The 15,089-nt window shown below is 44.6% G+C and overlaps 1 protein-coding gene across 3 annotated transcripts in view; it reads left to right on the top strand.

Moving 5' to 3' along the window:
* The window catches only part of SLC37A3 (solute carrier family 37 member 3), a 55,781-nt gene that overhangs the window by 10,463 nt on the left and 30,229 nt on the right, over positions 1 to 15,089 (top strand). For all 3 annotated transcript variants that reach the window (XM_043463867.1, XM_043463866.1, XM_043463869.1), the window contains exons 4-6: positions 7,866 to 7,958; positions 11,141 to 11,224; positions 13,097 to 13,242. In XM_043463867.1, coding sequence (XP_043319802.1) covers positions 7,866 to 7,958; positions 11,141 to 11,224; positions 13,097 to 13,242 — 323 coding nt within the window. The remainder of the gene's footprint in view (positions 1 to 7,865; positions 7,959 to 11,140; positions 11,225 to 13,096; positions 13,243 to 15,089) is intronic.

Raw genomic sequence — 15,089 nt, 5'->3', positions numbered from 1 at the left:
CTACAGACCTTTGTTGGCAAAGTGATGTCTCTGCTTTTTAATACGCTGCATCAATGGCTGTAGTCACCATCCTAGTGATTTTGGAGCCTAAGAAAATAAAATCTACCACTGTTTACACTTGAAGTGAAGTGAAGTGAAAGTCACTTAGTCATGTCCGACTCTTTTCAACCCATGGACTATACAGTCCATGGAATTCTCCAGGCCAGAATACTGGCGTGGGTAGCCTTTCCCTTCTCCAGGGGATCTTCCTGACCCAGGGATCGAACCCAGGTCTCCTGCATCGCAGGTGGATTCTTTACCAACTGAGCTATGAGGGAAGCCCACTTTTCCCCCTTCTATTTGCCATAAAATGATGGGACTAGATGCTAGGATATTAGTTTTTTGAATGTTGAATTTTAAGCCAGCTTTTCACTCTCTTTCACCCGCATCAAGCAGCTCTTTAGTTCCTCTTCACTTTCTGCCATTAGAGTGGTATCATCTGTTTATCTGAGGTTGTTGATATTTTTCCCGGCAATTTTGATTCCAGCTTGTGATTCATCCAACCCAGCATTGCATATGATGTACTCTGCATGTAAGTTAAATAAACAGAGTGACAATATACAGCCTTGACATACCCTTTCCCAATTTTGAACCAGTCCAGTGTTCCATGTCCAGTTCTAACTGTTGCTTCTTGACCTGCACACAGGTTTCTCAGGAGGCAGGTGAGGTGGTTTGGTATTCCTATCTCTTTAAGAATTTTCCAGTTTGTTGTGATCCACACTATCAAAGGCTTTAGCGTAGCCAGTGAAGCAGTAGTAGATGTTTTTCTTGGAATTCCCTTGCTTTCTCCATGATCTAGCTGCTGCTGCTGGTGCTAAGTCGCTTCAGTCGTGTCCAACTCTGTGCGACCCCATAGACGGCAGCCCACCAGGCCCCCCCCATCCCTGGGATTCTCCAGGCAAGAACACTGGAGTGGGTTGCCATTTCCTTCTCCAATGCATGAAGGTGAAAAGTGAAAGTGAAGTCGCTCAGTTGTGTCCGACTCTTCGCAACCCCATGGACTGCAGCCTACCAGGCTCCTCCATCCATGGGATTTCCTAGGCAAGAGTACTGGAGTGGGGTGCCACTGCTTTCTCCATGATCTAGCAAATGTTGGCAATTGGATCTGTGGTTCCTCTGCCCTTTCTAAATCAGCTTGTACATCTAGAAGTTCTCAGTTTATGTACTGCTGAAACCTAGCTTGAAGGATTTTTGAGCATAACCTTGTTTATATGTGAAATGAGTGCAATTGTGCAGTAGTTTGAACATTCTTTGACATTATCTTTCTTTGGGATTGGAATTAAAACTGACCTTACCAGTTCTCTGGCCACTGCTGAGCTTTACAAATTTGCTGGCATATTGAGTGCAGCACTTTAACGGCATCATCTTTTAGGATTTGAAATAGCTCAGCTGTAATTCCATCACCTCCACTAGCTTTGTTCGTAGTGATGCTTCCTAAGGCCCACTTGACTTCGCGTTCTAGGAGATCTGGCTCTAGGTGACTGACCGCACAACCATGGTTATCTGGGTCATGAAGACCTTTCTTGTGTAGTTGTTCTGTGTATTCTTGCCACTTCTTAATCTCTTGATTCTGTTAGGTCCTTACTGTTTCTGTCCTTTCTCACACCCATCCTTGCATGAAATGTTCCCTTAGTATCTCCAATTATCTTGAAGAGACCTCTAGTCTTTCCCATTTTATTGTTTTCCTCTATTTCTTTGTGTTGTTCATTGAATAAGGCTTTCTTATCTCTTTTTGCTAGTCTCTCGAACTCTGCATTCAGTTGGGTATATCTTTGCCTTTCTCCCTTGCCTTTCACTTCTCTTCTTTCCTCAGCTATTTGTAAAGCCTCAGACAACCATTTGCCTACTTCCATTTCTTTTTCTTTGGGATGGCTTTGATCACTGCCTCCGGCACAGTATTATGAACCCCTGTCCATAGTTCTTCAGGCACTCTGTCTACCAGGCCTCCTTGAATCTGTCCATCACCTCCACTGTATACTCACTCATGAGATTTGATTTAGGTCATACCTGAATGCATAGTGGTTTTCCTACGTTCTTTGATTTAAGCCTGAATTTTGCAATAGGGAACTCCAGTTCTGAGCCACAGTCAGCTCCAGGTCTTGTTTCTGCTGACCATATAGAACTTTTCCTCCTTAGGCTGCAAAGAACGTAATCAATCTGATTTTGATACTGACCATCTATTTGGTGATGTCTACATGTGGAGTTGTCTCTAAAGTTGTTGTGAAAGGGTATTTGCTGTGATTGTTGTGTTCTCTTGACAAAACTCTGTTAGCCTTTGCCTGCTTCATTTTTGTACTCCAAGGCCAAAGTTACCTGTTACTACGGATGTCTCTTGATTTCCTACTTTTGCATTCTAATCTCCTGTGATGAAAAGGACATCTTTTTTTTATTGTTAATTCTAGAAGGTGTTGTAGGTCTTCATAGAACCCATTAACTCTAGCTTCTTCGGCATCCGTGGTTGGGACATAGACTTGGATTACTATGATATGGAATGGTTTGCCTTGGAAAATGAACTGAGATCATTGTCATTTTGAGGTTGCACCCAAGTATTGCGTTTTGAACTCTTCTATTGACTATGACTTTTGAAAGGCAAGCTTTTAAGACTAGATGGCTAGATTTCTTGACTGGGGCTTGACCAGTGCTGCGTGCATAGTGAGTACGTTTGAGCATTCACTGACGTGTCATTAACCCTAGAGATGAAGTGGCCAAGAGAGGTCATGTGCTCTAACCTCTCAGCCAGCATCAAATCCTTTCTTAACCATCATTGAATGGTGACCACCCAACTTCTGCGTTAGTACTTCAGGGTGAAGAAACTCCTTGTTTTCTCAGGTAGACAATTACATTTTTATTTAACTCTCATTGTTCAGAAGTTCTTTCTTATGCTAAGGGGAGAGTGTTCTCTTTAATTTTGATCTTAGGTTTTTTTCCTGAGCCTTGCGTACTGAGTTGATTCTTGCTGCCTCTCAAATATTTGCGGAAAATCCGTCTCCCTAAATTTCTCCTGTTTAGGCAGAACATCTGTACTGCTTCTTCAGGTATAATTTTGTGACGCCAAGCTGTAAATGTGCTATTTCAGATACAGGCTGATCAGTATATAGAATAACAGAATTGATTTAGGCACTACAGTTTTGGTTATACTGCCTTTGTTTTTAAGATAATTGATAGGTGGTCCCCAAGACCACCCTCAGATTTAGTGATTCACTAGAGGGATTCACAGGACTCAGCAAATGACTCAAAACTTGGTTTATTACAGTGGAAGGATACAGAGCAAAGTCAGCAAAGGGAAAACACATAGGGTCAGGTCTAGAGGAAAGTAGGCAAAACCTTCCAGGAGTCCCTCGTGTGTGTGTGTGTGTGTGTGTGTGCACGCGCGCGTGCTCACTTAGTCGCTCAGTCGTGTCTGTCTGCATCATAGATGTGCTTAATTCTTCCAGCAACAAGTCCTGACACACCGGTGACGTATTGTATACCAGGGAGTCCCGTTGGAGACTTGGTGGCAGGATTTTTATTGGGGCTGGTCATAACAGCATCCTCTGCCTGGCATGTATGAAAATTCCACATTCCCATGAGGAAAGCAAGTGTTCAGCACAAACTGTATTAGTGGGACAGGCAGTGGAGGCACAGGGAGCCACTCTTGGCAGGGAATGATGGGAACCGTCCCAAGGTTCCAGGGGCCAACCTTGCCAGATAGATCTGTTTAAGGATACGTATCAGGTCTGCTATGTAACTCTTTCCTGCCGGTAACCAAGTTATGTTGTTAGTGCATGTTGAACTTCCATTAACTTTCCTGCTAAGATATTTATTTACTTACTTATTCTAATTGCTGCTTAATAAATAGGTTTCATGGGAAACGACCCTGATGCTGGGAAAGATTTCAGGCGGGAGGAGAAGAGGGTGGCAGAGGATGAGATGGTTGGATAGTATCACCAACTCAATGGACCTGAGTTTGAGGAAACTCTGGGTGATAGTGAAGGACAGGGAACCCTGAAGTACTGCAGTCCTCCGAATTGCAGTGTTAGATATGACTTAGCGACTGAACAACAACAAATTTTGATTTGTTCAAAACTGTGGCTTCAGGAGTTCGGATGGATTGGTTATGTAGAAGTCAGGTTCCGACTTACTGGGGATCTTTGTATTTCCATATCTGCCCTGGTGGAGAGCAGTGTCAGCTTTCCATTCCCTTTTAGACTTAAACATCCAGGTTTTTTCTTTCCTGAAGGCTGCTGCTGGGAGCAGAGTGGCTAGGGCAGTATTTACTTTCACTCCTCCTGTGTTTCTGTGTCTGTAACTTGTCTTGACTCTAGCTTCCCTCTGAGCCTTCCTTTCTCCTCCAAAGTGGAAACATTCTTAGAACCAGAAGTATGTGTAAAATCCAAAAAATGTTTTTTTATATATATTATTCAATGTTTCTTAAGTACCCTAAATAGTGTCTTAATAAAGTACTTATTATAGCTCTCATGTTTATGTATAGCTATCTTAGGTGCTTTACAAAAGACATAAGCAGACATAGTCTCTGTACCTTGAGACTTCATAATGGATCCCACTGATGTGGACAAACGTTGGAAATAGTAAGAGAACATAATATAAAATCTAAGTTTATAGATAATGGAGAGGAAATGGTTGAATCTAATAATTGAGGACAACTTGACTGAAACTTACAAACAATTTTTTTTATACAAGAATTTTTTTTCTATTAAATTAGAAAGTCTTATCATTCCAGACAGCACAGTCCTTCCAGAGTGCAGAGAGTCTAAACTTCTCTCCAGTCTAAAGCAGGATTCAAGGTGCCCTCAGCATTCCAGCTCAACCTTGACCACAGCTGCTCTTAACGCCAGTTCTCACGGCACCCGATACCAGAGCCCTGAACCCAAGTCAGCTTCAGCTCATCCTCTGTGCACCGCTTCAGGAAGCTCTTTCATGTCAGAAGTTCCCCCACCCCCATGCAGAGCTGTCACTCTGTGATAAACATTCTCGCTTAGGAAACCCACACCGCGACCTTTGGTGCTTCCAGGAAGTGTCCCAACGTGTAGCAATCATTGTAGCTTAATACAGGCCCTCCCCCCGCAAGAAGAGCCTCCATCCCTGTGGCCTCTACAGGCTGGTCCTTTCACCCGGTAGCTGTACGTAGGTGCCGGCTGGCATGAGAGACTGTAGCACCTTAAAGTTACTTTGCCGGTGACTTTCAGGCTCATTTCCTTCTCTTTTGAGGAAATATCTGCCAGTAAACAAATCTGAATAACTAGAGTTCATCTGTCAGTCCCTCTTACAAGCAAAAATGACCTTTCAACTTGTGACCCACAGTTTTCCTCAAGACAGTCATCTTCTCTCCTGTTAGTATAATTGTCTTGATCGGAGCTGTATTATTGATGTAAATTTTCTTCACCAGCCTGTTTTCTTTCATCCTATTTTCTGAATCTTTTTGTTCATCCTGCTTTTTTTCTTTTAGTTTTGGGATTTGTTTGCACTTGTGAAGGAGGCAGTCAGTACTATCTTCAGCTGAACTCCGGCAGTAAAGTAGAAAAAAGCTGTTTAAAATCTGTCCGTTTTTGTGACAGCCACACCTGCAGGGAGTTTTCGGTGGCTTCTCATGAGAGTGAAGAAAAAAACGCTTGAAACTGCTTGAATGTGAGCAGCTGCTTGAATGTGAGCTCTGGCTCACGTTGGCTTGTGCCCCACAGGGCTTCATCCTGGGTCCTGTTGAGCCTGGACGGGATTAGGGGTCAGAGCTTGTGGCTCGAGGGAAAGGTGGTGAGGTAACTTTCATTGGAAGTGTTTAGGGCCCCAGGTTGTCACCCTGACATTCTGATGGGTTTCAGTTGTGAGTGTCTTTCTTTTGCTCCTGAAAGCAGAGTGTGAGTGTTAAGGTGTCAGTAACAAGACAGATGGCACGGGCCACCCAGAAAAGAGTCACTGGACTGCAGTCACAGTTTATAGATTCTCTTGACAATTTGGGGATTTTGCGTTCTGTGAAGCGATGATGTATTTTCAAAGTTGCTGCTTGTGGTTTTTCTCTTTAATATTCTTTTTTTAAAAAAATCATTTTATTTAGTGAGTTGTATTTTTGGCTGTGCTAGGTCTGTCTTTAGTGGTGGAGAGCAGAGGCTACTCTCTAGTTGCGGGGCAGAGTCTTCTCACTGCAGCGGAGCACGTCCGGGCTCTCGGCTCACAGGCCTCAGTGGCTGCGGCACGTGGGCTCGGCAGTTGTGGCTCGCAGGATGTAGAGCACAGGCTCAGTAGTTGTGGCACGCGGCGTGTGGGATCTTCCTGCATCACGGATCGAACCCCTGTCTCCTACACTGGCCAACAGATTCCCCACTGAGCCACTGGAGAAGGTCCTCTTTTTAATATTCTGAAGTCAAAAAATTTTCTGTTTGACAAGATTTTTTTTTTTTTTTTTTTTGATGTGGGGCACTTTTAAAGTCTTTACTGCATTTGTTACAGTATTGCTTCTGGTTTATGTTTTGGCTTTTTAGCGCACTTACGGGGTCTTAGCTCCCTGACCAGGGATCGAATCCTCACCCTCTGCATTGGAAGGTGAAGTCTTAACTCTAGACTACCAGGGAGATCCCCAAATTTTCTTTCCTATAATAACCTATCTGAGAAATCATTTAGTACAACTCCTTGATCCCAAAGAGCTATGAGTTTGTATTTATAGAGACTTACTGTTTCAGAAATTAAAACTGAGAAATTTTAAAAAATTAAAAGAATACATTGGTTTTAAATTACTAAAAAATGAACTGAGTAACCCATAACATGCTAACATAAATAGCATTTTATGAAAAATGACTTTTGCAAAACCACAAAAAGAATCACTTGCTAAGGAGAGTGACCTTGACTTAACATTTTTGCAAATCTCTTCATGTCTAACTTAATAGAAGACAATGGATTTTCGTGTCTGCTTCCAAATTCAGTCTCTTATAGCAGGATCCTTTGAAGGGTATGAAGAGAGTTTGGCTTTCAGAGATACATAGTGGAAAGGGGAGAAGTATTTTAATAGCCTTTTTAGTTAATTGTGGATATTTGTCTTTGATACTATACCAGAATTTGACAAGAGGCAATTTCTTAAAGGTTAGTGACAATGTGGAATCTGAAACTATATTAATTAACTTTTTTATCCTGTTACATTAAGATCCATTTGTCTGTCTTGTCCTTTGTATGGGTCTTGGAAGTGACAGGCTCATTTCATTCTTTTCGGAGGAAATATCTGCCAGAAACCCAAATCTGAATAACTAGCCTTTGTCTGTCAGTCACTCTTTCAAGGAAAAATGACATTCCAGCCTGCAACTCACAGTTTTCTCAAAACAGCTGTCTTTCTTTGGTGTGCTCAGTACTAGATGAGTATTTTCTACTTCATGGAACAGAATATTTAAAAAAAAAAAAGGGGGGGGGTGGGGACTCTGGCCAGATTTAATAAGATGAATAATTTTTAATGCTTGACAAATATTTATTGAGCGTCTAGTGTGTGCCAAGGACTTTCTTCAGTGAAATAGCCCCTTTTTGGGAACTGTGAGGCAGTAAAAGATACAGTGCTTAATAGTATAGTTTGGTCTAACTGCCTCCATCCATGCTCAGGCATAGGAGTTTTACCCTCCGCTGCTTTTGCACCATCAGTGGAACAGTTAAAAGGGAAGAAGCAGATAGCATTTTAGTGTTATTATGCAAATCGCTGTGGCCTCATGGACCTGTTTGCATATGGGTTTCCTCAGGTACAGAGTGCTGATTTGCTCTTTTCAACTTCCCCAGGTTTCTGCGAGGGTGGGCGGAGGTGGTTCCAGAAGGTGCTTTGACCTAGTGAGACTTAACAGGTTCTTGTTGTGTGACCACAGATTTGGAGCAGCAACCATTTGTTTCCCAGTGCAGAGGAAGCCACTCTTTTCCTCGGAACGCTGGACACCATTTTCCTCTTCTCCTATGCCGTGGTAAGTTTTAGAACACTAGGCTTTTCTGTTGAGGAAAGATGTAAATGACTCCACATCTTGCCAAGTTGGTGAGGGATTTTGAATGTGCTGACTGAGGAGAGTTCCGTTTCCCTGGAGTTTATATTCTGTGTCCTTCCCATCCATCCATCTATCCACCCGTCCATCCATCTATCCCTCTGTCCATCCATGTGACAGATATTTCTCGAGCACCTAGTGTATGCCTTGTAGTTTTCTCATTGAGGGGAATTCATCAGTGAGCAGCACAGGAAAACTCCCGACCTTTAAAAAGCTTCTGTTCTTGACTGGGAACTTGACAAACTTGACAAACAGTAATACAGTGCCATAAGGAAGCACATTCCTGAGTGTGTTCAAAGGTGGTAAGTGCTGTGGAGTGGAGCCAGGCAGGCAGTGAGTTTGTCCTGTAGGTAGGATGGCCAGGAAGGACCTTGAGAAGAGCAGAGACGTGAGTGTAGGTAGAGATTTCGGAGCCCTTTGCACATAGATGATTTTTTTTCAAGACTGGATGAAAATCATCAAGAGAGTTGGTGAGGAGAGGGAAGAGAGGTCAGGGAGAGTTGATGAGGTGGGAGGACTGAGCTGGGCCCTGGGAAAGGGGTTCCTGCATCTGCAGCTGGGGAAGACGAGGGGTGGGGCGGGGAGGCTGGGAGGGAGCAGGAGAACCACAAGAGGGTGGCCGGGGCCAGCTCTGACTGAGGTAGTATCCTGGAATCGGGCAGCTGGAGTCCCTGACCGGTCATCGGGGACATCTGTGGTGGCTGCAGAGGTGGCTCGATGGTAAAGAACCCGCCTACCAGGCAGGAGATGAGGGTTCGATCCTTGGGTGGGGAAGATCCCCTGGAGAAGGAAATGGCAATCCACTCCAGTATTCTTGCCTGCAAAATCCCATGGACAGGGGAGCCTGGCGGGCTATAGTCCATGGGGTCACAGAGAGTCAGACACAGCTGAGCGACTAAACAACAGCAGCCGTGCAGGCGATGTGAAGTACTGGGTGAAAGTCCCAACGTCATCTCCACGTGTTTATTTGGGTAATTGTTAGAATGTCCTTTCTGTGAAGAGGAAACTTACAGACACAGTTGGAGCAGATGTTGGATCATTTGGCCCAGCTCCTCAGCCCAGCCTTTTCGGTACAGAGTCCCACCCAGTGGTGCTTCTCCTTCAGCCTCTGAGGAAGTATTAGAGGAAGTCTTGTGGTCTCATGGTGGCTCAGGGCTACCAAGTAGCTATGATAAACTCAGTATCAAAATGGAATTTAACTTTTTTTTGATCGTTTCCCTATCTATAGAGTTACAATAATATAGTTGTCTATAGGATTAAATAGGTTTAGGAGATAAAAGATAAGTGCCATGAAAAATCAATGATCTGGACTTCCCTGGCTGTCCAGAATTTAAGACTCTGCTTCCAGTACAGGTGATGGGGATTTGATCCCTGGTCAGGGAGCTGAGATCCCACGTACTATATGATGCGGCAAAAAAAAAAAAAAAAAAAAAAATCAGTGATCGTAGCTCTTTATATTGAGGTGCATTTCTTTCTGTAACTTCCAGGTATTGTCTGGGCGTTTGGAGCAGTACAGAATAAATTAGGTCCCTAACGTGAAACACAATTGAGAGATTTTCTTCTCTGCCTTTACTATATGTAAGGTGGTTGTTGTCTAGCTGCTCAGTCGTGTCTGACTCCTTTGTGACCCCGTGGACTGTACCCCACAGGCCTCTCTGTCCATGGAATTTTCCAGGCAAGAATACTGGCATGGGTTGCCGTTTCCTCCTCCAGGGGATCTCCTTGACTCAGGGATTGAACCCTTATCTCCTGCAGCGGCAGGTAGATTCTTCACTGTTGAGCCCCCAGGAAAGCCCTGTGTATAGCATAAGACCATGTGAATTGGAGCTTTAGAACGTAATCTTCTCTAACGCTTGTGGGTGCCTCTTTTGACTTAGTGAAAAGTTGACAGTAATGAGGGAGAAATATTTATTACGATGTTTATCATCTAAATTTTCTCTTGTGTGTGTGTCTGTGGGAAAGTCGCTCAGTCGTGTCTGACTCTTTGCGACCCCATGACCTACACAGTCCATGGAATTCTCCAGGCCAGAATCCAGAATACTGGAGTGGGTAGCCTTTCCCTTCTCCAGGGGAAACTTTCTAAGCCAGGGATCGAATCCAGGTCTCCCGCATTGCAGGCAGATTCTTTACCAGCTGAGCCACAATATATATATTATATGTATAATACAGTCAATTTATTAGAAACAGCTGTATCTGAATTTAGGTATTTAGTTAAGACATTTATTCATTTCACATGTTTGTGGAAGAAACCTGAAGTGTGTTGCCCTTAGCTTTTTGGTCTGCCTTCCTGCTGTGTGTGTGTTTTAGTTGCTTAGTTGTGTCTGACTCTTTACGACCCCATGGACTGTAGCCTGCTAGGTTTCTCTGTCTGTGGAATTCTCCAGGCAAGAATACTGGAGTGGGTTGCTATTCCCTTCTCCAGGGGATCTTCCCAACCCAGGGATCGAACCCAGGTCTCCTGCATTGGCAGGTGGATTATTTATCGTCTGAGCCACCAGGGAAGCCTGGAAAGTCCTGCCGTGAGCTCAGCCTTTTAATTCCTACCACTCAGTGGGAGGAAAGCAGAGGCAGAACACTTGTACTTATCTTCAGCTAATTACCATCTCTGCCTCCCTTGTCTCCTTGCCTCGTGGTGTGATGAAACCCAAGGGTTAGATTAAACAGGCAGGGCACGTGCCCCCAAAGCTTCTGTTCCGTAGGACATGTTGTAACATCTTCATTCAGAATGCAAATGGCTAAGATGAATCCCTTTGGGAAAGCAGGTACTGATGTTGGAGTTTATCTGCTCTAGAAGATGAAGTATATTTGTGTGCTTGTTTTATTATAATTATTCTTTTTTTCCCCTAGGTGTCTCAGGCAGTTAGGGGGATCATATAGAAGGGAAATTTGCACTGAATTGCACTGTCTTGGTGCATGAAATGTTTACAGTGTGCAGAAGCAGTTGTTGTTTCTTGAAACACTGGTGAGACTGATACAGAGGTCAGGCTAAGCACGAGAGTGAGGTGTAATTTGGGGGCTTTGTTTGCCTCATTTGCTTTGGAATGTATCTTACTTTTTGCAGGCTGTGTTGTTACCCAGAGCTGTAAAATGAAATGCTTTCTTCTTAGGGCCTTTTCGTCAGCGGTATCGTCGGGGATCGGCTGAATTTGCGATGGGTTCTGTCTTTTGGCATGTGCTCTTCTGCATTAGTGGTAAGTTGAAAAGCATTGTTGTTTTCATTCCAGTTACTGTTATCTTGGCCAGGAATTTTAGAATCCAAGAAAGCTCCCTACTTCTGTCTATAGAATAGAACAGTAAGATGAATCTTTGGTTTTCTGATCCCTTGGGTGCCTTTTTGGTTAAGGGACATCTTGAGAGTGTGGTTTCGATCACACCCCTTCTTTGATTCTCAGTCACCAACAAAAGTCACCGCGTAAGTCGAGTGGCCTCCAGTGCTCTCGAGAACCCAGTCCCAGCTCTCTTCTGCAGTCGCGTCTGCCCCGCGTGTCACCCCTCTGCTTTCCTGAACCACCCTGCCTTCCGTGGCCTCACGTATCCTGCTCCTTTCTACCTCACTGCTGCTGTTCCTGCTCTTCCTGCCTTCAGTGTCCTCTGCTCAGCTCTTCATAGTCTAACTCAGCGTCTCCTTCAAGTCACTGGTCAGATGCCTGACTTTGTCCACCCCGCTCCTGGAAGTTGTGGCTCTCTGTCCTGAGCCCTGGCCCCTGACTTTCCTCGAAGGCACTTCCTTTGTCTGCCGCTCAGCCTGCTTGTTTCCGGTCAGCCTTGTCGTCCCTAGGAGTCTGCAGCAGGGTGGTGGAGACCATGGACTCCGCAGGGCTGCACTGCCAGGCTTTCAGTCCTTCCCCTGCAGCTTCCAGCTGTGGTCTCGCTGTGCTTCAGGATCCGCTTTTCAATACCTGCACCCAAGGTTGCAGTGAGGGTCCTGTGAGTTACTGTGGGGGTGGGGGGCATTTGGACCAGTTCCTGGCATATTCCGTGCTCCAGAGGGCAGGATCCATATTTGAATCATCTGTATTTGTTCACAAGCATTTGTTGATTGAATAAAAGCATGGGGCTTAGTTAGACCCTATTAATTGTTTTTCAATGTTTGCCTTTGTTGGATGGGGGGAAAAATTATTTTCCTTTATATTTCAGAGGTTGAAGCACTTTATTCACAAGCTGCTCACTCCCACATACACACAAACTGTTTTAAAACCTGTATATGTATTGCGTTGGCCAAAAAGTTCATTTGGGTTTAGGGACAAACCTGAACGAACTTTTTGGCCAACCCAGTGTCTTCTTTCCTTTTTTTTTTTTACACACTTTTAGAAAAACTGAAGTATGTCCGTAAACTCACCCGTTTCAGTGTACAGTTTTGAATTTTGACAAGTGACTATAGTTGTGTAACTGCCATCCTGCCTTCTGTCCCCAGCCTCTGGCAACCGCTGCCCGTTTGTCTGTCCTTACAGTTTTGCTCATTGCAGAATGTCATGTAACTGGAATCATACAGTATTAGACATACACCATTTTTGAACCCACGCCAAACATTCCCAAAGGAGATTGACTGCAAATAAAATGCCCACCCCGAGCAGAATGCCTGGAAAAAAGCAGTCACTTGATACATGCCACCAAATGACTGAGTCAGTCACAAGCTATGCTGATACACTGGGTAGCCACGGTTAATAAAAATAGCTGGTGCTTTCTGGCCCCCACAGTGTGCCTGGAATTTACACATGTTCTCGTGGGAATCAACACATGTGAACTCCAGTAGTCTTTTTTACCGTCCTCCATAAACCAGAGGAAAGGGAAGTAGATGTAAGGTCACACAATGGGGACTCAATCTTTTAGAGTTGAAGATGCAAGCTGGAGGGATGGTCCTCGCTGCGTTTTACGCTGTTTGCCCTCTCTGGTCGGGGTGGTTTGATGCTTGTCTTGCTCAGGGCTGCTCTGAGCAAGGGCATCTGAAGAGTCTCCTGTGAGTCTCTCAGGCTGCAGACATTGAATGTGTCTATCACAGAGGGTCTTGGGTTGGTGTGTCCATGTGGACGTGATACGCGTCTCATTCTCTCTTCTTCCCTAAGGTGTTCGTCTTTGGCACTCTCACGGAATGGCTGCATTTCTACAACAAGGGGCTGTACTGCAGCCTGTGGATCGTGAACGGCCTGCTGCAGTCCACCGGCTGGCCCTGCGTGGTTGCTGTTATGGGCAACTGGTTTGGGAAAGCTGGGTATGCCACTTCCTTCCTCTTTCATTTCCCTGTTTGATAGTAGTTTTAATATCTGATTGTTCAGATTTGTCGGAGTCAATTCTCTCTATCCCTTTTTTTTTAATTTTAAAATTTTATTCCTGGAGTATAATTGCTTTACAGTGTTACAGTGAAGTGAATCAGCTATATGTGTACGCATATCCCCTCCCTCTTGAACCTCCCTCCCGCCCACCGCCCACCCTGCCGCTCCAGGTCATCACAGAGCACCGAGCCGAGCTCCGTGTCATAGAGCAGCTTCCCACTAGCTGTCCGCTTTATACGTGGTAGTATATATGCGTCTGTGCCGTCCTCCCAGTTCGTCCCACCCTCCTCCCCTTACCCCTCTGTGTCCAGCTGTCCATCACTTGATCTTTTCAACACCACCCATGTCTTCCCTCTATTTGAGGAAGTTTAGAATAGCAGAGAGAGGAGGTTTCACGTCAGAGGACATTGGGAGATGGTGTGGACTCTATAGAGAAGGTCTCGCCCATGAGACACGTTCACAGCACTGTTTTGACCACAGTCAGACTTTGAGTGTGGCTGAGGCAGTACATCTCAAATTATTATTTTTTTAATCTTCCCTTTAGAGAACATAAATAACACATCGTAATAATAGACATCTTGCATGCCATCTCATCATGTATCTTCCTGTGGGTTTTTGCCTTCCCTGTTTTAAGACTCAGTGATCTAGTTTGACCTTCTAAAATGAAAGATAAGGAAACAGCTGAGAAGTTGTCCTTGGGACTTGCCTAGAGTCACAGAGCAAAGGCTTTAAGAAGATGCAGATGAAGAATGCCAAACTTCGGGCCCTAGTTAAATTGGCCATTCCCCCCCATACCTTCTGTTATTTATCAGTTGTATGTGAGTTGGTGTGTGTGACAGGGAGCCATGGTATATGGAGGGGCTCCTGCCGACAGATCTTCGGGGCCACTCAGGAAGACCCATACTAACCTACAGATGGAAAATCACAGAGATACCCAGAGACTTGGCTTTGATTCTTATTACCATTCGTGACACTCTGCCTTTGTGGTTTATCATCATTTATGACTCTCTGCTTTCAGGGACTGTTAATTTGGATTTCTAGTTTTTGTCCTGGATAAATATTCATGTGTTGTGAAACACACATTTATTTTATTGATAGCTCTGTCTTTTTTGTCTACTCTCTTACACAGGGGCCAGTGTACCCAGCAGATACTCCCCACCCGTCATGGTGATCAGTGCATACTTTAGACAGCTCCTCTCGGTTTTCTAGTTTCCCCAGTTTCCTAATGGGAGTAATGGTGCTTGCTTGATAATGACCTGTATTTGTTGTGAAATAATGTTTATGTTCAGTGTGCTAGTGATTTCTTTTTTTTGTTTGTTTAAATACTGTTATTTATTTTTGTGTACGTTGGGTCCTTGTTGCTGTCCGTGGGCTTTCTCTAGTTGGAGTGCATGGTCTGCTCATTGTGGCTTCTGTGGTTGCAGAGCATGGGCTGTCGGTGCACGGGCTTCAGTAGTTGCGGCTCTCCGGCTCTGGAGTGCGGGCTCAGCAGTTGTGGCGTGTGGGCTTACTTGCTTCTCAGCGTGTGGAATCTTCCTGGACCAGGGGTTGAACCCGTGTGCCCTGCACTGGCGGGTGGATTCTTACCCACCGTACCACTAGGGAAGCCCTGCGCTAGTGATTTCTGTTTTTTTCCAGCTCTACTGTCGCTGGTTTAATAGAATTGATTTTCAGAGGTCTCATTCCCCAGTGATACTTTAAAAAATTTATTTACTAGCTACACCAGGTCTTAGTTGCAGCACGTGGATCTTGGTCACATCCTGTGGAATCTTTCCTTTTAGTGCAG

This window comes from Cervus canadensis, chromosome 3 (assembly GCF_019320065.1).
Source record: "Cervus canadensis isolate Bull #8, Minnesota chromosome 3, ASM1932006v1, whole genome shotgun sequence".
NCBI lineage: Eukaryota > Metazoa > Chordata > Mammalia > Artiodactyla > Cervidae > Cervus > Cervus canadensis.
The sequence above is the reverse complement of the archived record's forward strand: the minus strand, read 5'-3'. Positions and strand labels throughout refer to the sequence as shown.